Here is a 21,138-nt window from a genome sequence, read left to right as displayed (position 1 = left end):
AAATTTTGCCACTTCACTGTTTACCCCTTTTTCCAGATCATTTATGAATATGTTAAATAGGACTGGGCCCAGTACAGACCTCTGAGGGATACCACTATTTACCTCTCTCCAGGCTGAAAACTGACCATTTATTCCTTCCTTTTGTTTCCTATCTTTTAACCAGTTACCAATCCATGACAGAACCTTCTCTCTTATCTCATGACTGCTTACTTTGCTTAAGAGCCTTTGGTGAGGGACCCTGTCAAAGGCTTTCTGAAAATCTAAGTACATTATATCCACTGGATCCCCCTTGTCCACATGATTGTTGACCCCCCCAAAGAATTCTAGTAGATTGGTGAAGCATGATTTCCCTTTACAAAGACCATGTTGACTATTCCCTAACAAATTATGTTCATCTATGTGTCTGACAATTTTGTTCTTTACTATAGTTTCAACCAGTTTGCCCGGTATGCTTACCTTAAAGCATGCTTACCTTGTGTAATAAGGCCAGGACAGCAGCGACAATCACTGAAGTGGACTTTTGTTTCATAGCAATAAGAAAGCTTTTGGCATCAGCTAGCATTTTGCCATCATGTAACTATTGAAAAGAAAAAAAAAAAAAAAAAAGGACAGGAAAGTAACTGTTAAGGGTTAAAAAAAAAATCACTCTTACAAATTATGACTTTTTTTTGTCACTTAAGAGATATTTGCAAGTAAGTTGTAAGTTATATTTTCAGAGTGAATTAAATGCTTGAGAAACATTTCAGACTGAGAGCACTGGACACAGAAGTCCTCTGTTTATCCAGAAGAAGGATGTAATTTGGATAGTGAAACCTGCAATGTTCCCCTCACCATCCTATGGTAATATCCCTCAACCCTGATGGAAAAGAGAAGCCACCTCAGAAGAGGGAAGACAGTGGAAGGGTATGTTTGTTATCAACACCCATTGAACCTCTGGTCTCCTTAAAAAGTCTCTCAAGGGTCCCAGTTAGGATAGTGGTTTTGCAATGTGAAACTGTTGTCCATTAGGAGGGGAGACCACCAGCTTGTTTCATACAGGCAACTAAACAGCTCATCAGATGGTGATGAGATGAACATCTAGTGAGAGGTTGTGTATCATAATACCTATTCCTCAGCCATATTTGGTAGATTTACTTTCAGTGAAATTCAGTATAGGTTTTGTCCATACCTTCTCACCCAGGCACATATCCATGTTGTTTGATACACAGTGCTGAAGACAGGATCCAAACAGACAGACTATTAGTCGCAAGGCTAACTCACACTGACTGCATTCCATTAGGTTCTGAAGCAGTGCACAGATGGGCGTTTTGACTGGCAACAGGAGGTTCTGTCCTATGGAATGTTTCACCAGAAAAAAAATGATTAGCTTATATATTAAGGAAGCTTGTATGTCAAGTCTAATTAAGTTTTTGACATTTACATTGAAAGCTGATTTCCCTCTCTCTACATTAAGGTATTCTTTGTTAAAAAATAATGATAATGGTGCAGATGATATTGGCAGGTCAATTATAGCCTCCTTTACAAACTTCATGTTCAGAAGTTAATGCCTAAATAAAAAAAATCCTCTTTAGGTTAACAATCAGATGTTGTTTGTCAGCTGTGGACTCTTGCAGAGACAATCAGTCATTTCTGAGCAGTTCTCTTCTCTATGAAAGGACCTACAGGGTATTATTAGTACTAATTAGCTGGTCATCTGCATCTCAAAGTGCTTTAGAAAGGAAGGTCAGTAACATTTTCTTCATTTTACAGATGAGGAAACTCAGGCGCATAAAAGTAAAAATGATCTGCCCAAGGCATGCAGGTGAGTGGCAGATACAGGTCTCTTGACTCCCAATCAAGTGCCCTATCCACTGGATCATGTTGCCTCCCAAACATAGTATTAGACCAGGGGTCTCAAACACGTGGCCTGCATGCAGCCTACCTCCAGGCCAGGGGTGGGCAAACTACAGCCCGCGGGCCAGATCCCACCAACGGGCTTGCCCCCCGTGGCCCCATAACGCTCCCTGAAGCAGTTGGCACAACGTCCCTGCGGCCTTGGGGAGCGAGGGCGGGCAGAGGGCTCCATGCATTGCCATGGCTTCCAGGCACCGCCCCCCACATCTCCCATTGGCCAGGAATGGGGAATTGCAGCCAATGGGAGCTTCAGGGGAGGTACCTGGAGGAGCAGCAAGGCAGCACACAGAGCCCTGTGCCCTCGCCCCCCTCCCCCGGGCTGCAGGGACATGGTTCCGGCTGCTTCCTGGAGCGGAGCGGCGCAGGGGCCAGGGCAGGCAGGGAGCCTGCCCCGGCGCGTGCCGCTGCCACCCTGGAGCCCGCACCCCAAACCTCAACTCCCTGCCCTGAGCCCCCTGCCGCACCCTGCACTGACCCCCTGCTGCACCCCGAACCCCTCCTGCACCCTGCACCCCAACCCCCTGCCGCACCCCTCCTGCACCCCCTGGGGCAGGGAGGGGGCAGAGTTGGGGTAGAGACTTCGGGGAAGGGGTTGGAATGGGGGCAGGGAAGGGCTGGGAAGAGGCGGGGCAGTGGCGGGGCCTCATGGAAGGGGTGGAGTGGGGGCGGGGCAGGGGCAGCAAGGAGGGGGTGTCACTGATGCGGCCCTCGTGCTAATGCATTAGTCCTCATGTGGCCCTCGTGGTCATTTGAGTTTGAGACCCCTATAGTAGACAATTGCTTTTCTGTTTCAAGAACACTCTTCTGTGGGTTACCATAGAGTTGTATTATCTCAATCTTCTTGTTCAATCTGTATGTGAGGTCCATTTTTGGACAGTTATATTCATTTTAGATATATACAAATGGGCCTCTCCAAAAGTGCTGGACACATACAAGAGAGCCTCAGAGTATGAGCACCTCGGGAATGGAGGTTCTTCTGAAATGTTCTTAACTTTAAACAAAATGTTATGGTTGTTCTTTCAAAAGTTTACAACTGAACATTGAGTTAATACAGCTTTGAAACTTTACTATGCAGAAGAAAAATGCTGCTTTCCCATTATTTTTTTTTAGTAGTTTACATTTAACACAGTACTTTACTGTATTTGCTTTCTTGTGTATGTGTGTCTCTCTGCTGCTGCCTGATTGTGTACTTCCGATTCCAAATGAGGTGTGTGGCTGACTGGTCAGTTGGTAACTATGGTGTTTGCAACTCTGAGGTTCAACTATAGAAATAAAACCCTTCCATCTTCAACCCACTCATCCACATTCAACCCATCCCTGAGGAAGCGTATAGCTTTGTGACGTGCCCTGTAAGATAACTGAGGGAGGCAGGGGTACATTTCATATTCAAGAATGAGAGATGAAGGATCGTCTTGTGGTTAAAGTACTGGATTGGAACTTAGGATAGGTTGGGTTCAATTCCCAGTTCTGTAAATTTCCTACATGGTAAACAAGTTGCTTAGGCTGTCTGTACTGCAGTTTCCCATCTTCCATTTGTATGTTATACCTCTTTCTCACCTTTTGCCTGTCTTGTCCATTTAGAATGTAAACTCTTCAGAGCAGGCGGGTGTGTTTGTACACTGCCTACAACAAGGCCTTGAGGCATTATTGTAATGCATAATGACAATACTCATTAATAATGGACCTTCCACGAAGAGCACCCTGTCCCCAGATAAAAACCTATCTAAAGATAGACAGCTCAGGCACCCAAGTTGATCAGCTGCTGGAATAAGACATGAAGAGATGGGTTCTCCAAGATGCAGAGGATTGTCTCCTATGAAGAGCTCTATAGGTCAAAACTAACACCCAGCAATAAAACAGAAAGAAGGGCAATCTCCAGAGCACAGGTACAATATAGTTACAATACAGTCACTACCGGTAACTAAATTAAAAGCTGTGTTGTGCACTGTTTTTAAGTGGTCCTCAGCTGTAGTTTATAACAGAGGGTTGTGGCCATGTATGGGTATAAACATTCCATATTAGTGGGAAGTCTTAACCAATTGTTTAGCATTAAATAGGTATGTTCTTGTTTTTGTGGGATTAAATTAAACACTTAGTAACATTTTAGAGTATTTTACTCTTGTGCTTTTACTATGTCTTCATAGTACCTTTAATAAATGGACAGTTTGCCAAGCTTACAGAGTCCAAAGGATACATCTTGTTATCTGCAAATGAGACAAATATTTGTGAGCAGTGCACTAAGATCTTAGCAAAGTTATAAACATTGGAAATTACTATTAAAATATTATACTTTGAAACCAATACAAAAATAAAGCTAGAAAATTAATTAGTGCCCCGTTCCGACTGTAAGAGCTAGGATCTTTTCTGTGATTTTCTTGTGTATAACTGGATGTTACTTCGTAAGAGGGGAACCATTTTCTCATCTATGCCTGAAGAAATATAAACAGATTGTTTCCATTAACCCTGCTGGAGCTATGTGTAAATTCCTTTGCCTGGATGGGACTATAGATCTCAGACATTTTCCCATGTGAGGGAAAAACCAAAACCAAAACCACCACAGCCAAACATAATTTCCTTCATACTCAGAAAGTTTGATTTTCAGCTTACTAGTCAATTAGTATATCATTTATAAATAGATCTGACACTATCCAAGAATGCTTATAGATAAAAAATGAAATATTTAGAATACAATGAAATATTTATACAACGAAATATTAAGAAAATGAAAGTGTATATTTACCGTTCTACACAAGAAATAAATAGTTTTAGAATATTCAGTGTTTCTGATGCATAACTGAAAATGTAAGTCTCTTGACAACACCTAATACAATGCAAAAGCCTATTCATAATTGCTGAAGTTATCAAAAACCTTTGTGAGGGGGAAGACTGGGGAATGATATCGGTTTCAAAAAAATTCTGTACTATAGGAATTATGTATATATTCCTACCTAAAAACAGTTTAATATGAAATGGGATAAAGACTGTACACTAACTCATAACATTAAGGAATAAAGATTACCAGCAACAGGCACAAGGGAAGAAATAGTTTCATATGCAACTGGGAGCGCCATCTGTGGATCAAGAACTATTCCATCTTCACTAAAGAAATCATCGTAAGTCCATTCTTCATAAGGATCCTTATCAGCTCCAAAAGATGCTGCCTAAATTAACACATTGCAAAAAATATGAACAGGTAATAAGGTGCATGTGAAGTTCCATAAAGGTATCAGCTAAAAAGTATGCATGATTGTAAAACTAATAAATTGCATGACATTACAGATCAAGTTTCCAAATTTCGGAAGAAAAGATGCTCATGTCTGAAAATATGTCCTCAAGATACTTGTTTTTGCTGGGCACTGGGAATGAAAGACATTCCCTACTTCTTTTGTGGGCATAACGCCCACTAATTTTGAAAGGGAGATGTTTTTTAATTTGGCTTTTAAAAACAAAAAATAAAAATCTTGTGTTTTTGTTTTGAATTTTCAATCCCATATATTTAATCTCAACTAATTCTCCATTGAATTAATGGAGGTTGGCCAGGTGCCCCTGTATGTGTGTTTCAGGCACAATTTCCATGTGCATTATTTTTTGAAAAATACTAACCAGTGCATTAAAGTGTATTCATTTATTGTTAGCATTCCAGAGAACATTTGCATTTTCTAATATTAGTTTTCACAAGAACTAAATGGAACTGAAAATTAACCATTTAAGATTGGACTCTCGAATCCCAAATCAGGGGCTGATCAAAAGCTCATTAAAGTCAGTGGAAAGATTCCCATTGACTTCAGTGAGTTTTGCACCAGGCCATAAGTGCCTTTATTTGTTCCACCTGTTTGGTCTATGCTAGTTAGACTGTAAGATCCTTACATTTTGCGCAGCCCAAACTGCTGTTGGCCCTCAACAAACAACAAAAACAGTAACAAAGGGATAGATCAAACTCTTGAATGGTATCTTAAAGTTGTTAACTGATGGGAGCGTCCCCAAGTTCTACATGTATTATCAAAAAACCCACCACCCACATACATATCATTGTATAACCTGACCACTTTTTGTAAAAGCTTTTTCAGAATCAGTGTTCTATGATTTCGAGCTGTCTTGGCAACAGAAATTAATAGACATTACATTAAGAGTATTAATAATGGTACCCAAACAGATGTTTTGGCAAGACAAGATGCATAATATAAGATACAATCGTTTTTGTTCTGAGAGATAGGAGACATGAGGCAGAGGAGTTGATAATATCATTTAGGTCTGGATGGCAGTAGCTAATTAGCATCTATGATTAGATATTCCTCGGCAAGTTGACAAAGATGCACAAACAGTGAATATTTCATAAACCATTGTAAAAGAAAAATTTAAGCCTCAAATTGTTTAAATTGGAAGATGTTACCTTTGCTATAAATCCATAGTTTTCTATTTGGCATTGCCCGTAAATTTCCTTAGCAGCCAATGTATATTTACATAGCTCCAGAGAATCTAATAACAGATCTGTGAGAAATTAAAATTATTGTCATTCTTTTATGTAAGTTATATATTCTCTATTATAAAGAAAATCACCATTTGGTGTCACCCATTTTTACAGAGGTATGCATGCATAGAAATTCACTTTTTGTTTTCATATTTCATAGAAAAGTGATTTGTCTGAAAATCTACATTTCATCATGAACACAAATAAGAAACTATGATACTGGATTACCTGGACTGCATATTGTAGCTGCTTGGCATGCCATCTCATTTATCACTGCTGGAAAGTTCAGTCCTTTAGGTGTGATCATTGGAACGTCGGCTCCCAACATATGACAAAGCTTTTGGCAAGCTAAAAACAGCAACTTCCCTGTTTGTTCATTATAGTGATGTTCATATAAATCTCTTTAATGAAAAAAAGGGAAAATTAATGTTAGATTTTTATTTAAGATCAAACTCATAACTTGTCTCTCTTTTGAGGTATTAATATTAATCCAACAAAATCTAAGAAGTGAATTAGCTCACCAATAGGTGGTGCTGCTGGGCCTGAAATCTGAATAAACTGATATGCAAGAAAAAGGACAAGTGCTTACCTTGTCTATAACTATGGACTGTTGTGAAATTAGTTATAAATTATTTTAGTTTAACTTACATTTTGTGCCACTTTCAGGAAGATAACTGAAAAGTAACTGAGGGCCCTAACTAAACACGTGTGTTGATTAAAGAGTTTCAGCTACCAAATGCAGGATAGCTTAGGGTTTGGATGGTTTCCCTGTATTCATGGGACTCAGGAAGCTCAGCTATATATAGTGGCTGGCTAATATTGTCTACTTGAATGATTCTTCATCCAGTACAACAGTATTAAACTGCTATAATTAAAACACACACCCTCGCTCAGCTGTGTTACTGAGATCCTTCACCTCGGCTATCTTCACTAGGAAAGCTGCAGTGGCACAGCTGCAGTGCTCCAGCTGCACTGCGGTGGCGCTTCAGTGTAGCTATTCTCTACAGCAAGGAAAGGAGTTCTGCTGTTGCTGTAGTTAATTCGCCTCCCCGAGAGGTGGTAGCGAAGTCGACGGAAGAATAATTCTGTTGACCTAGCATTGTCTATGCTGGGCGTTAGGCCAACTTAACTATGTCGCTCAAGGGTGCAAATTTTTCACGCTCCTAGGTCGACTCACCTACATCGCTTAACTTTTTAGTGTAGACCTAGCCTTAGTAAAGATGGCATTAATAACCATGTCACGGAAAAACACACAGGGAGGCTCCAAACAATCCAAGGTGAACCTACTCTTGCAGTCTTGTACACAACACAGTATATTGCTTAAGTGGATCTGCTGTGCGGCTCCTCTTCCCTCTAGTCAGTCTTGCCTTTGCATTACAGCTACCAGAGCTACTATTGCAGAGTACCAGAAATAGTTTACTGCATACTTTTTCTTACTTTAATGCTAACCAGTCCTAAACTCTTCTGAAATTTTACCTGCATATCTTTAGTGCCTCTTCAATTTTTCCAGCATCTAATGACCTCAGTGCCAGCTTTGCCCCCAACTCTTGCTCTGTCCTTTGCAGAAGCAAAGCTAGTCTGTAAAGTCTTGATTCAGTGGAACGGTTCTTTGTTTTACTGTCATCTTTGGAATTTGTTGCTTGCATTTTTCTAGATTTTGCCATGGATTGGATACTTTCATAGGCTTTTATGTGCTCTTCAAGGAGCTGAGACATCAACAAATGATTCCCATAATCCTTGACTGAAATAAAGATACCAAAATCCTCCTGCAACAAAAAGTAAAATAATAGAACAGAACCTTCTTACTCATGTGACTTACTTTAGAAATTTGTTTTAAGTTTTTACAAAGTTCCAGCCTCGCCTCAGGTTTCTCACTTTTTGAGTGGGGGATACAGAGCTTAGAAGAAGCTAGAGAGCTAAAAGCTATTGAAGCTAACTTAGAATTTTACCTAACTGACTTAAAACTTAAAACTTAAAACTAAAACAGACTAATAAACTAAGAACGAAGAAGCTTGGCACTTAGAAAACTTAGTAAACAAGCTCCGAAACTCAGAAACACAAAACTTAGAAGAAGCAGCTTAGACGCTTAGATGCCTCTTTGGCATGGTGGGTCACTCCTCTTATAGGGCATGGGTGCTTGAGCCCTTCTTCCATGACCAAACTTAGTTTTCTTATCCACCAAAATGTTGGGGTACACTTTATAGGTGGGTATGTTTGTATGTATGAATAACATATACCTACATATTAATAATATTAAATTAGTTTTACATTGGTTATTTTTGTTTTTCCGGTTATTTTGGTTCTTTCCCTGTGGTGTATCTATTTACCGAGGGCATGAACTTTGGAAAGCTCCCTAAGCCAGCCTACTTTAACGCATCCTTTATCTATTTAAGTTAAAGGTTACAGCCATATATGAACCTTATGCTTAACTTATTACTATTTATCTAATCCCAAACGTATGTTTGCTAACTTTGCCTTAGCTCAACATACAGGATATGGCCTGTAGGTCCCTTGCATTACAGCCAAACTACTTTAATACAAACCTATAAACCTAATAAAACGAACAATTAAAACCACAAAAATATATATATACGCAAGCAAGCAGGCTAGCCCTATAGGCTACACTAGAAGGAGACTGGAACAGAGCACATTAACAGAAAACAGGAAAAGATTTCTGAGTTTTAATCCCAACTCTGCAAATGACTCACAGCATGGCTTTGGGCAAGTCGCTTGGAGCATGCCATAAAAGTAATGGTGAACATCAACACCACTAAGCGCATGTCTACACAGCAAGGCAATGCGCATTATGGAGGTGTGATTTCTAAAGCACATTAAAGTGTTATGCATTAATTGGTTTGTGTAAACCCTGCGACCCTAAAGGTGCACAATAAAAGTTCCCTGGTGTTCTTTAATGTAAGACCATTTAAAATTGTACCATTAAGGTGCTCTGTCCATTAGACCACAATTCCTGTCTAGTAAGAATCCTAAGAATCATACTCCGAGCATGTGTCTTGCTGCACCGTGTAGATATGCCCTAACTCAAGATTAAGTGGTATGAATTTTTTTCAACCACCAACAACATATGCCCAGGGAACTTTAGACCAGGATGGACTGATTTAAATCAGCAAGCAAGAAACCTTGATTTAAATCCATTTTAATTTTGTTTTCTTGGGCTATTTTCCCAAAGAAAGGTTCATTCTCATTGATTTGCAAATATAGTTTTTACACTAAGTTTCACACTTCACTTTTTGCTAACCAGGAGGATATACTATATCTATACATATTTATTTAAGCAGTTATAAAGCTCAAGATACATTTATTCAAAATTCTTAATTTTTACGTTTTTTATTATGTTAGAAATGGGAGTCACATTTCTTATTTACTATATGATTTTTTATTCACAACTTCTGTCAAGCTGCATTTAGATGGAAATTGGAATTAAATTAAAAGTGTTCTCTCTGCACCTGCTATCTAAACTGCAACGAAAAGTAATTAAGGCAAAATCATTTCTGCACAACAGAAACTGGAAGTATTCACATTTGAAAAACTGTAAATACCAACATCTTTGTAAAGACTGAAAATAATATAGATATTGAATATAGTACATGACATTTGAGACATTTAATAAAATTTGAGCTGATATTTTCCCCCTGATTCTGTATATAATTAAATAATCAGAAGACTTTAACTCATAAAAATTTGAGGAGGGCTTATTGATGCAGCACATTAGTTTTATTAAATTTAAGTTGTACTAAGTTTAGGTCTTAACATAGGTTGTCATAATTTCAAATTAAAAATAAACCTGTTTAAAAGTAAAAAAGAGAAACATATTTAATGTAAATAAAATCAGGGTTAATGTACATTTTTTAAAAAATATATATATTTATTTTATCCACTCTGCTTTATATTCCCTAAAATACTAGCATGGAAATAATATTTTAAATGACACAATCTGTTGATCAATCTTCATCATCCATAGCCATTTGAACATTTTAAATTTATTCGTAAGCCACTATTACACACAGAGAACATAGTAAAATAGTTGCTAAAATTACATTTTAATAGGATGGATTTTTAAAAATGCATCATTTAATAACATTACTCAGGGTAATTTCAAACTTATTTTAATTTCTTGTAACTATAAAATACTTACCTGCAAGCTAGCAAGTGTTTCAAACATTTTTAAGTTTGCTTTACATTCATCTTCCTTCAGAGGATTTTCTGTAAGATAGGACAAATAGTTACTTATTGAGCTACTTACCGGGACAATATATAAAGGGGTAAGTTACAACTTACCTTTCTGAATGCTAAGCAGGAATTTAAGAACCTCCACAAGTGTCTTTGTTACACACATTTGTGTTTTGTGCTGGAAAAAAAAAAGTGAAAAGTTAATATTTCATTTGGCCTTTTGTGGGTAAATAGTCTTAGGTATACAGCTCAGATTAACTAATTCTGCTGCCATCACAATTACATCTAATATAGGCAATATTCAGACATTACTACCAATGTCAGGTAGAGACCTCTCAAGCTTTCATTATAGTGAAGACATGGTCAAGACTACTTATTTTTCTAGGATTTATATTACTGAATCCAAAAGCAAAGGAAACAGAAATTCAATAATACAAATATGTATACTTTGTACATGTAACATTGTAGTACCAAAATTATTTACCATAGTCACAGCAATTTACTGGATTATAAATGAGATTTGAAAAAACAAAACAACACAGCACACACCTGGTAATTTAATTAGACAAAAACAAAATCAAGAGCCTAGAATAGCCATTTTTAAAATACACTTTATTCTTACTAGTGAAAGTGCATATCCATAACTTGCAAGTATTGAAAGAGAAGGTTACTCACCTTTTAACTCCCCTCGGTGGGCAGCGATCAATCCAGCGGGGGTCGCAATAGTATAGACATGATAAATCAACCGCTGAGTGCTCTCCCATCGACTCCGGTACTCCACCAGAATGAGAAGCGCAAGTGGAGTCGACGGGAGAGCGTCAGCTGTCAACTTACCGCAGTGAAGACACCGCGGTAAGTAGATCTAAGTACGTAGACTTCAGCTAAGGTATTCACGTAGCTGAAGTTGCATATCTTAAATCAACCCTGCACGGTAGCATAGACAAACCCTGAGGTACTTCGAGATGGTTGTCCCTGTGGTTGCTCCACTTTAGGTGTCTTGGTGCCCTGTACTTCTAGTCGGAGACTTGTGGTAGCAGTGCCCCAGTTGGCCGCACATGCACGGCAGCCATCTTGTGCCACTCTGAGCGGTTACCCCGCACATGCAACCAACCATTACCCAGTTCCTTCTTTCTACACCCAGAGGATCAAGCTGAAACTCCAAAGTAGAGCGGAGGAGGATGGGTTGTGCAGCACCCACAGGGACAACCATCTCGAACAACCTCAGTTACTGCACAAGGTGAGTTACCTTCTCTTCTTCTTCGAGGATTGTCCCTGTGGGCGCTCCACTTTAGGTGACTGAAGAGCAGTGTCCCTCGGTGGAGAGAAGGGGCTTTGGAGTTGATGTATACATGGTGGAGAGCACCAATAGTTCAAAGTGAGCATCTGCAGCTGACTGCTGTTCCAGGGCATAATGTTTGATGAAAGTATGGGGCGATGCCCAGGTCGCTGCTTTACAAATATCAGTGATGGGTACATCTTTGAGAAAGGCTATCGATGTGGACATAGCTGTAGTGGAGTGTGTGCGAAGTCCAGAAGAACTTGCAGATTGTAATTTTGGTAACAATACTGGATACAATTAGAGACCCATTTAGAAAGTCTCTGTTTGGAAATGGTTTGGCCTCTTGATCGTTCTGTTGTGGATATGAATAGCCTGGACGATTTCCTGAATGTTTTTGTTCTCTCTCCATAGAACGCCAGCGCTCTGCGAATGTCTAGTTTGTGGAGGGACGCCTCCCTGTTATCTGCGTGCAGCTTGGGAAAGAATACAGATAAGTAAATGGGTTCGTTGAGATGGAAGAGGGAGATGACCTTGGGTATGAATTTAGGGTGTGGGCCACAGCACTGCTCTGTGCCTGAGGTTTGTTTGGTTCCCTCGGAGTTGAGCTAGGAGGCTTAGTTTTGCTCCTATGAGAGCTAGACTGCACCAGGTCTTTTGCTCCTCGGGACGTCTCGGTACTGGAGGGCCCCGGTGCCTCGCAGTCCAGACCTCTTGGTGCCATCGGTACTGGGGCAGTTTTTGTGGTCGGAGATCGCTTTCTAGGAGGCAAATCATGGTGTGGCAAAAAGTGAGAGCACTTTTTTGTGGCTTTTTTAGGACCAAGGACCTTACCTGCAGGTGAGGACTGGCGAGGAGGTGTCCTGGACTTGGGGTCGGAGGCAGGTCAGAGGGATCTCTCCATCATCAATAGTTTTAGTTGACGGTTCCTAGCCTTCCTTGTCCTCGCTGTGAATTTCTTGCAGTGGGGACACTTTTGGGAAAGGTGTGTCTCCCTCAGGCAACAGACACACTGCGAGTGGCTGTCGGCCACTGGTAATGAAAGTCTGCAGGTCAGACAGCGTTTGAAACCTGGAGAGCCAGGCATGTCCAAGAGGCTAAACTGAATAGAGAATAGGAATAATCCCTGTCTAATGCCTTTTGGGCAACTGCCCGCCTGAGGCGGGGAGAAAAAAAGGGGGATTTTTTTTTTTTAAATGGTAAACAGAACAAAAATGAAAGGAGAAATCAATAACGAGGGAAATAACTAAGAAAGGGAAAGAAATTAGAGGAATATGAGAGATGTTAAGGGTGCTGCTATTGTTCCAACTGAAACCAAAGGCGGTAGAGCAGGAACTGGGTAACAATTGGTTGTGCGCACGGTGTAACCACTCGGAGCAGTGCGAGACAGCTGCCGTGCGTGCGCGGCCAACTGGGGAACTGCTACCATAAGTCTCCGACTAGAAGCTCAGGGCACCAAGACACCTAAAGTGGAGCACCCACAGGGACACTCCTCGAAGAAGAACTTTTTGTAATTTTGGCACATATCAATGCTATACCATTTACAAACTTTTTTTAGATCTTAGACAAAATTTATTTTAAAATTATTTGAGCCATATTTGTTTGTTAAATCCTGAATTTACAGCTGGGTAAAATTAGCTGTAATGCATTAGGATTTACATTTGTAATTTAATTAATACTCATGGGAGGCAACTATGCAGGTCTCTGTACCAAGATGAAATGTGCCTCAAAAATATGGGGAACATTTCTGACAAAGTGGTTTTACCTTACATCATTTGCTTTTTTACAAATGGATGAATGGATATAGAAAGCAAAAGATATGCACCTTCATATCTCTGAAAGGTACATTAGCTTTTACCAATTCTCCATTAATCACCCTCTTTTTCTATGTGTGCTAAAAGCAGCATTTAGAATGCTCAACGTACATGTATTTTGTGAAGTGAAATTAGTTAGTACCTCTTCAGAATTATCTGCTTCTTTCTGTAATACCAGTCTTGCCCATATAGACAATCTCTCTGCAACTTTCTCAGCTTCAGCAAGAGGCAGAGATTTTAATAAGTTTAGAGATTCCTCTCCCTGAAAACAAAAAGTTATAAGGTATAAGTCAAAAATAGTTTGACAAGACTTAGTATTTGCTGTTGAAAGAACTTCAATTTTCTTGTCAGTTATCTTATGCATATTATCTCATCTCTTTACTGTCTGACATTATAATGGTGCCCCACCAGATGAGAGACTTTTTAAGTTCAATTTATAACTTGGGGCGTCTATTAACTCTCCCCTTTTATAGAACAGACAGTTTGCCATAACATACAAACTCTCTAACATCCCAGAATAGTTTTTAGCATGTGTAGATCCTTTGATTCAGAGATCTGAGGGCAGCTAAACTGCAAGTTTATTTGTTGATAATTACAACAGGTAAAGAAAAAAGCAATTTCTTTAAGAGTTCTTGCAAAACGTTGATTAGATAGCATTTGTATAATGTTTCTACATTTACAGCACTACACAAGTATGACTACTTTTATTACCACATGCTGGTAAGAAGGTGGAATAGCAGAAGTTGGTTAGTGTTGAAAAAGTGATTTTCAGATTTTTAAGGTCGGAAACTGTACTTTGGAGGGGGCCTGTCTGGTTCCTTTCCTCAGTTAGAGGAGCCTACCACACTGCAGGTCCATTACAAGGAGGAATATCCTAGACCCAGATCCTGATATGCAAGAATAATCATAGATAAGGCTACCTTTATGTCACGGAGGTCGTGGAAGTCACGGAATCCATGACTTCCAGAGATCTCCCTGACATTCTCCGCATCAGCCGCAGGGGCTGTGGGACTCTGGGGCTGGCAGCCAGCAGGGCCCTGGCAGGGTTCTAGTGACAGTAGTAACAGGGGGGAAACCTCCTCAAGGTTCCAGTGATAGGTGACAGCCTTGTGTGGGGGGAAAGGGGAAACCTCCGGTGAGTGGCTCGGGGCGTCCCATTTTCTCTTTGGGAAATATGTTCACCCTGGAGTTTCCAGCTGCCGCAGGCAGAAGGGGAACCTCACAACTCCCGGTCACCACGGTGGCGGGGGAAACCATGGAGCTGTAGCAACAAAAGTCTCAGACAGGTCACGGCTTCCATGAATTTTTGTTTATTGCCAGTGACCTGTCCATGACTTTTACTAAAAATAACCATGACAAAATCTTAGCCTTAAATCTTAGATAAAGGTGACCAGCAATTCAATGACTAAACAGTCTCCTATCATAATGCAGCAGTACTAAAGCCTTGAATTCCCTACTAATGCATGCTGAAGGTTCAGCACATTCCTGAGTTCCACTAACATCAATCGGACTTAAGGATGTGCTTAAGTGCTTTGGTGAACTGTGACCTAAATTGTCCAGTCAGAAAGCTCTGCAGAAGAGGAAACCACTTGCTAGTCATAGGGATGCAGAAGGAGGGTGTTTGTGCTAGTACAGAGTTGCTCAATACCCCTTCCCACAAAAAATGGTTTGTGACATACTCCAACTCTTAGGCTCTCTTTAGAACATGGAAACTGACTGGTTTTGTAGTGATAAACACCCATTTTTTCATGGTTTGTGTGTATAAAAACATCTTCTGTATTTTCCACAGTATGCATCCGATGAAGTGAGCTGTAGCTCACGAAAGCTTATGCTCAAATAAATTGGTTAGTCTCTAAGGTGCCACAAGTACTCCTTTTTTTTTTGTGTCAAATATGGCAATTCTGCCAAGCCAGAAATGACTTTTTTTTCTTGCTGGCTTGGAGAAAGTCAACCACACTCAACAGCAACTGCAGAAAAGCTTCTTAGAAGATTTCTAACATACCTTATTTTAGCATACACTGTTTTCATCCTTTCTGGCAGTGAATGAAGGAGGATTTACTATGTTTTACACTTTATGTCAAAACATGGTAGTTTCTGTAGTGTACACATGCTTTCAGTGACTATGCATTAGTTCATGGAAAACCATGATAAATTTAACTTACTCATATCTTAGTCTATATATATAGGCTTGATTTTCAATACTATCATACTGGCTACAACCAGTGTTAATAGTATGATTGAATGAATTGCATACACAGATGTTTGTCAAACTGCAGTAACTGTGCACAGTTCTGAAAAATAGGCCCCAAGTATTTTTAAATGTAGAGATCAAATGACTACTAAAACTTTCATACCCTATCTCGATCAATCAGGTCCACCATCCTCAAAATATAGACTTCCACACTTGGCAACATGTATGCTGCTACAATGTTCAAAGCATCTTCCAAAGAAGTAGGGGTATCTTGTTTAAGAATGTATTTCACGAGTCTCTGAAACAAGAAAACAGACATGGATACTAAATCTTGCTGGAAATGTTTAGAAGTAGAACTGCCAGGGCCTTGACTCCCTGCCTGAGCTTTTCCCCAATGCTGGAGCCTTTCATTACAGCAGGGAAAAGCTCTGGCATCAGGGAGGCAGCAGTACACTACGCTGCTAAAAATAGCAGTGTAGATGTGGGAGGCAGTCCCTGGACATGTAGAGAGCCATGCAGGGTACATACCGTAAAGTTCTAGTGCATCTGCATTTTACTTGCCTAAGCAGTGCCTCACCAACTACACTGCTATTTATACCCATCTTAGCTGGGCTGTGATGCTGAGCCAGCAAGGGTTAAAACAACCAGCAGGCTGCATGACCCAAACATAACCTTTAAGGACATATTAGAAGAGTACTGAAATGGTAAACAGGGCCATTCTTTGTGGATAGTTAGAAAAGCCATGTTAAATAGACTACAGTCCTTGAAATGTAGGCCTGTATTGTTAGAGAATTAAGAATAGATACTAATTGTATTTATCTGTGTTTACCTATATCTTCTTAGAAGTTTAACAATGTGATCTAATTTAGCTTGCAGATGCTAAACTTCTGTTCCTGTCAATGATGTTTCATGACTATATTCTATTGATTCAGAAATCAAAAGGGGATATTAATATTTAGATGGAACGTGTGGTGTAATATAATTGTCTTCATTTGTCTTTGAAATTTGTAGTAGACTATCTGTGAACTGTCTGATGGTTAATTGTCTTATGCTAATGCAGCGTTTCCCAAACTTTTTTGGCCACGGAACACTTTTTAGCCTATTACAGAACACTTATATTATTTTGTAGTCGTTTGGTTTTCAAATAAAAAATTGCGTTATTTATGCTCAAATATATTTTATTTTATAAAACAAAGCAAAAATACAAATTTAAAATAACTTGAACTAACAATTTCTAACTGGAAAGCACGTATAAAGTAGTACAAAAATCAAGTGCAAGGGTCAAAATTAAATTCTAGATTCTTTCACGGAACACCTATTCACATTGTGTGGAACACCAGTGTTCCGTGGAACACAGTTTGGGAAACGCTGTGCTAATGAATGCAACTAGTTTCTGGTGTAAGCCTAGGAAATAGGAATTAGCTTCAAAGCAACAATATACATTACCTATTCTTCAGCCAAGGAAGCCCTGCTGTGACCACAGCTTGCTTCCACTAGAAAGGAAGTCGTACCTGATCCTGTTTTATCTCAGATCTGCTTAAATTTTGTCACGGAAAGTCTAAGTCACAAGACTGAGGTCTCCAGGTCTACTCTGGATTATCTCTGCAATTTCTCAAGGAAGAATTTGAAAAAACTATGCACATGGACAGCCTATTGGACTATAACCTTTTAAATTGATTCTAGAAGGATTTTTACAAATCAGCAACCTCACCACTTCTGCTATGAAACTGACCTAAGAACTGTATTCATATCTGTATGTATAGTGATCTTTAACCATCACAATACTTTGTTTTTAATAAATCTTAGATTTAGTTAATAAGGATTGGCTGTAAGCATGTACGTGGGTAAGATCTGAAATATTCACTGACCTGGTGAGTAATGATCTCTTGGGATTGGCAGAACTTCATATATGGCAAATAAGGCTTTCAGTAACTCTCACTATATTAGACTTGACTGTCTGGAGGGGAGCCAAAGGTTGGAATGCTTAAATGGAACTGTATTTTGGCTTCTTGATAACCAGTAAGCATTACAGAAGCTATTTAGTTACTGGCTTGGTAAAATCTAATTACAGATAGGATCCAATCAAATTCATGGTCCATTTTGGTCAATTTCATGGTCATATGATTTAAAAAAAAAAAAAAAAAATCATGATTTCAGCTATTTAAATCTGAATTTTCACGGTGCTGTAATTGTAGGGGTCCTGACCCAAAAAGGAGATGTGGGGGAGAGGCGGTCGTAAGGTTTTCATGTCGGGGGGGGGGAGGGGTAGCGGTACTTCTACCCTTACTTCTGCACTGCTGCTGGCGGCAGCACTGCCTTCAGAGCTGGGCAGCTGGAGAGCGGTGACTGATGGTGGGGATCCCAGCTCTGAAAGCAGAGCCAGCGTCAGCAGCAGTGCAGAAGAACATAAGAATGGCCGTACTGGGTCAGACCAAAGGTCCGTCCAGCCCAGTATCCTGTCTACCGACAGTGGCCAGTGCCAGGTGCCCCAGAGGAAGTGAACCTAACAGGTAATGATCTAGTGATCTCTCTCCTGCCATTCATCTCCACCCTCTGACAAACAGAGGCTAGGGACACCATTCCTTACCCATCCTGGCTAATACCCATTAATGGACTTAACCTCCATGAATTTAGCCAGTTCTCTTTTAAACCCTGTTACAGTCCTAGCCTTCACAACCTCCTCAGGCAAGGAGTTCCACGGGTTGACTGTGCGCTGAGTGAAGAAGAACTTCCTTTTATTTGTTTTAAACCTGCTACCCATTAATTTCATTTGGTGGCCCCTAGTTCTTATATTATGGGAACAAGTAAATAACTTTTCCTTATTCACTTTCTCCACACCACTCATGATTTTATATACCTCGATCATATCCCCCCCTTAGTCTCCTCTTTTCCAAGCTGAAAAGTCCTAGCCTCTTTAATCTCTCCTCATAGTGGACTGGTTCCAAACCCCTAATCATTTTAGTTGCCCTTTTCTGAACCTTTTCTAATGCCAGTATATATTTGTTGAGATGAGGGGACCACATCTGTATGCAGTATTCAAGATGTGGGCGTACCATGGATTTATATAAGGGCAATAAGATATTCTCCATCTTATTCTCTATCCCTTTTTTAATGATTCCTAACATCCCGTTTGTTTTTTTGACTGCTGCTGCACACTACGTGGACGTCTTCAGAGAACTATCCACGATGACTCCAAGATCTTTTTCCTCATTAGTTGTAGCTAAATTAGCCCCCATCATACTGTATGTGTAGTTGGGGTTATTTTTTCCAATGTGCATTACTTTACATTTATCCACATTAAAGGATGGCATGGTATGGTATTGCCAACCTTAGTTCTGCACTGCTGCCTGCAGAACTGGGCCCTCAGTCAGCAGCCACCACTCTCTGGCTGCCCAGCTCTGAAGGCAGCAGCGCAGAAGTAAGGATGGCACGGTACAGTATTGCCACCCTTATTTCTGCACTGCTGTTGATGGGGCACTGCCTTCAGAGCTGTGTGCCTAGCCAACAGCCGCTGCCCCTCAGCTGCCCAGCTCTGAAGGCAGTGCAGAAGTAAGGGTGGCAGTACTGCAACCTCCCTAAAATAACCTTGCGACCCCCTGCAACTCCCTTTTGGGTCAGGACCTCCAATTTGAGAAACACTGGTCTCCCCCATGAAAACTGTAAGTATAGGGGAAACTTATACAAAAGACCAGATTTCACAGGAGGAGGCCAGATTTCATGGTCCGTGATGCATTTTTCTTGGCCGTGAATTTGGTGGGGCCCTAATTATAGAATAAACCACCAGTCTTGAGGTTGTTTGCCCTATTCTTTGCAGTTTGCCTGATTAAGCATTCTCACTATAGGCCTCCAGTGACCATGGCCACATGGGTGTTCAGTGTCTCTATTCTACACCTCGCCATAAGTGTAGACAGAGCCCAAGGGACATGAGAAATGCTAGAGATCTAATCTCTAGTTGTCTGAGAATTGCCGCTGATGCACTGGGGCGGGTGGGGGTAGGAAGCAGACTAAGACTGCTTTTCAAATACTTTGCAGAGATCTGTATTGAATAGAGTTTTTCTTTACCAAGCATCTCATTAAGAAAAAGGACAGTGCACCAAACCACAGGTAGTTACAAAATCCCATTTGGATTAGAAAATGCAGGACTACATTTTCTTTCTTTTGTAACCATCTCATTCATATTATTTGTGTTTGGTTCCTTTGTACAGGATAATAGCCTGTGGTAGCATTAACAATGGAAAGAACTAATAAGCACCTTTCTGAACATGTCTCAACAGTAGACTACAAATGCTCACTTCTAATCCAGCCAACAAGCCATTTTAGTAGTTCTTAAATTTTCCTGTCTCCCAAAAGCAGGAGAATGAGGACTAAAAGTTACATTTATTTTGCTGATTTTATTTTTACTTGTTCTGGATTGTCTTTGTGTGGTCTGATTTTTTTCAGTAGAGCTCGCCTCTCATTTAGACTATCTAAAGGAAGAGGCCAGACTTTTGAAAAGAAATAACAGAACAATGGGAGCTGCTGGGTGCTAAGAGCTTTTCAAAGTCTGGCCCCTAAAGTCTTGTCAAAATACTCAAAGCCTTGTGCAGTAATCTTTATTTGAATATATATCACAGAAGCAAAGTAAAAATATAAATAAAAATAGTATCTCTCCACTTACCATTATCATCTGTTTGTCCTTTAAAAGATTAGTATCTCTTATTCCATAGCCCCGTAACAGCTTCTTCATCTCCATCAGTCTGGAACTTTCCTGCAATAACTTCACTCTACAAATAGATGTGTCACTATTATTAATAGCTTTGCTTCTTCTTACTGCATAATTTTTTAAAAATAAAGGTAAAAGAGTACTACCCTGAATTCTAATTGAAAGAAAAAACAAACAAAAAAAAAAGAGTAAAATATCTTACAAGATTTTGAAGAGATAGGTGTTAGGAGTTAAGTAATGTTCCCTTACTTGACATGTTTCATTTCCAAATGCTGCTTCACCAGCTGCTCCACAGCGGCACTCCAAGGCACCACAGCACCATGCATTATCTGCAGTACTGCATCAAATATCAGCTGCAAAGAAATCCAAATTTCTATGAAAACAAAGCTCTATATTACATAATTCCTTCAAGTATAGTTTACCCATGACTCAGTTAGATATGGAAGGTTTCTCCCTTCCCAAACTCCATTCATACAAGGAGGTATCCCCAAGTTTTACACAACACAGACACACCCTGAAAGCCTTCAAACTATCAGAATAATTTATAGCCCAATTCTATTAGAGTTCCACATGCAGATCTCCCATTGATGTTATAGCTGTGTTTTA

The 21,138-nt window shown here is 39.9% G+C and overlaps 1 protein-coding gene and 1 long non-coding RNA gene across 10 annotated transcripts in view; one reads left to right on the top strand and one right to left on the bottom strand.

Moving 5' to 3' along the window:
• KNTC1 (kinetochore associated 1) overlaps positions 1-21,138 on the bottom strand; it is an 84,477-nt gene that overhangs the window by 33,088 nt on the left and 30,251 nt on the right. For all 9 annotated transcript variants that reach the window (XM_043529727.1, XM_043529728.1, XM_043529725.1 and 6 more), the window contains 13 exons: positions 20,782-20,885; positions 20,488-20,593; positions 15,994-16,128; positions 13,782-13,901; positions 10,658-10,727; positions 10,515-10,582; positions 7,838-8,127; positions 6,590-6,762; positions 6,284-6,381; positions 4,913-5,054; positions 4,041-4,097; positions 1,169-1,332; positions 473-577 (listed from right to left, as the gene is read on the bottom strand). In XM_043529727.1, the coding sequence (XP_043385662.1) occupies positions 473-577; positions 1,169-1,332; positions 4,041-4,097; positions 4,913-5,054; positions 6,284-6,381; positions 6,590-6,762; positions 7,838-8,127; positions 10,515-10,582; positions 10,658-10,727; positions 13,782-13,901; positions 15,994-16,128; positions 20,488-20,593; positions 20,782-20,885 (1,632 nt within the window). The remainder of the gene's footprint in view (positions 1-472; positions 578-1,168; positions 1,333-4,040; positions 4,098-4,912; positions 5,055-6,283; positions 6,382-6,589; positions 6,763-7,837; positions 8,128-10,514; positions 10,583-10,657; positions 10,728-13,781; positions 13,902-15,993; positions 16,129-20,487; positions 20,594-20,781; positions 20,886-21,138) is intronic.
• On the top strand, positions 341-13,788 carry LOC119563766. The gene is made up of 3 exons (XR_005222359.2): positions 341-903; positions 1,750-1,801; positions 12,240-13,788. It is a non-coding gene; the product is annotated as an uncharacterized LOC119563766 (long non-coding RNA).

The sequence above is a fragment of the Chelonia mydas genome, chromosome 15 (genome assembly GCF_015237465.2).
Source record: "Chelonia mydas isolate rCheMyd1 chromosome 15, rCheMyd1.pri.v2, whole genome shotgun sequence".
In the NCBI taxonomy this organism is placed as follows: domain Eukaryota; kingdom Metazoa; phylum Chordata; order Testudines; family Cheloniidae; genus Chelonia; species Chelonia mydas.
The sequence above is the reverse complement of the archived record's forward strand: the minus strand, read 5'-3'. Positions and strand labels throughout refer to the sequence as shown.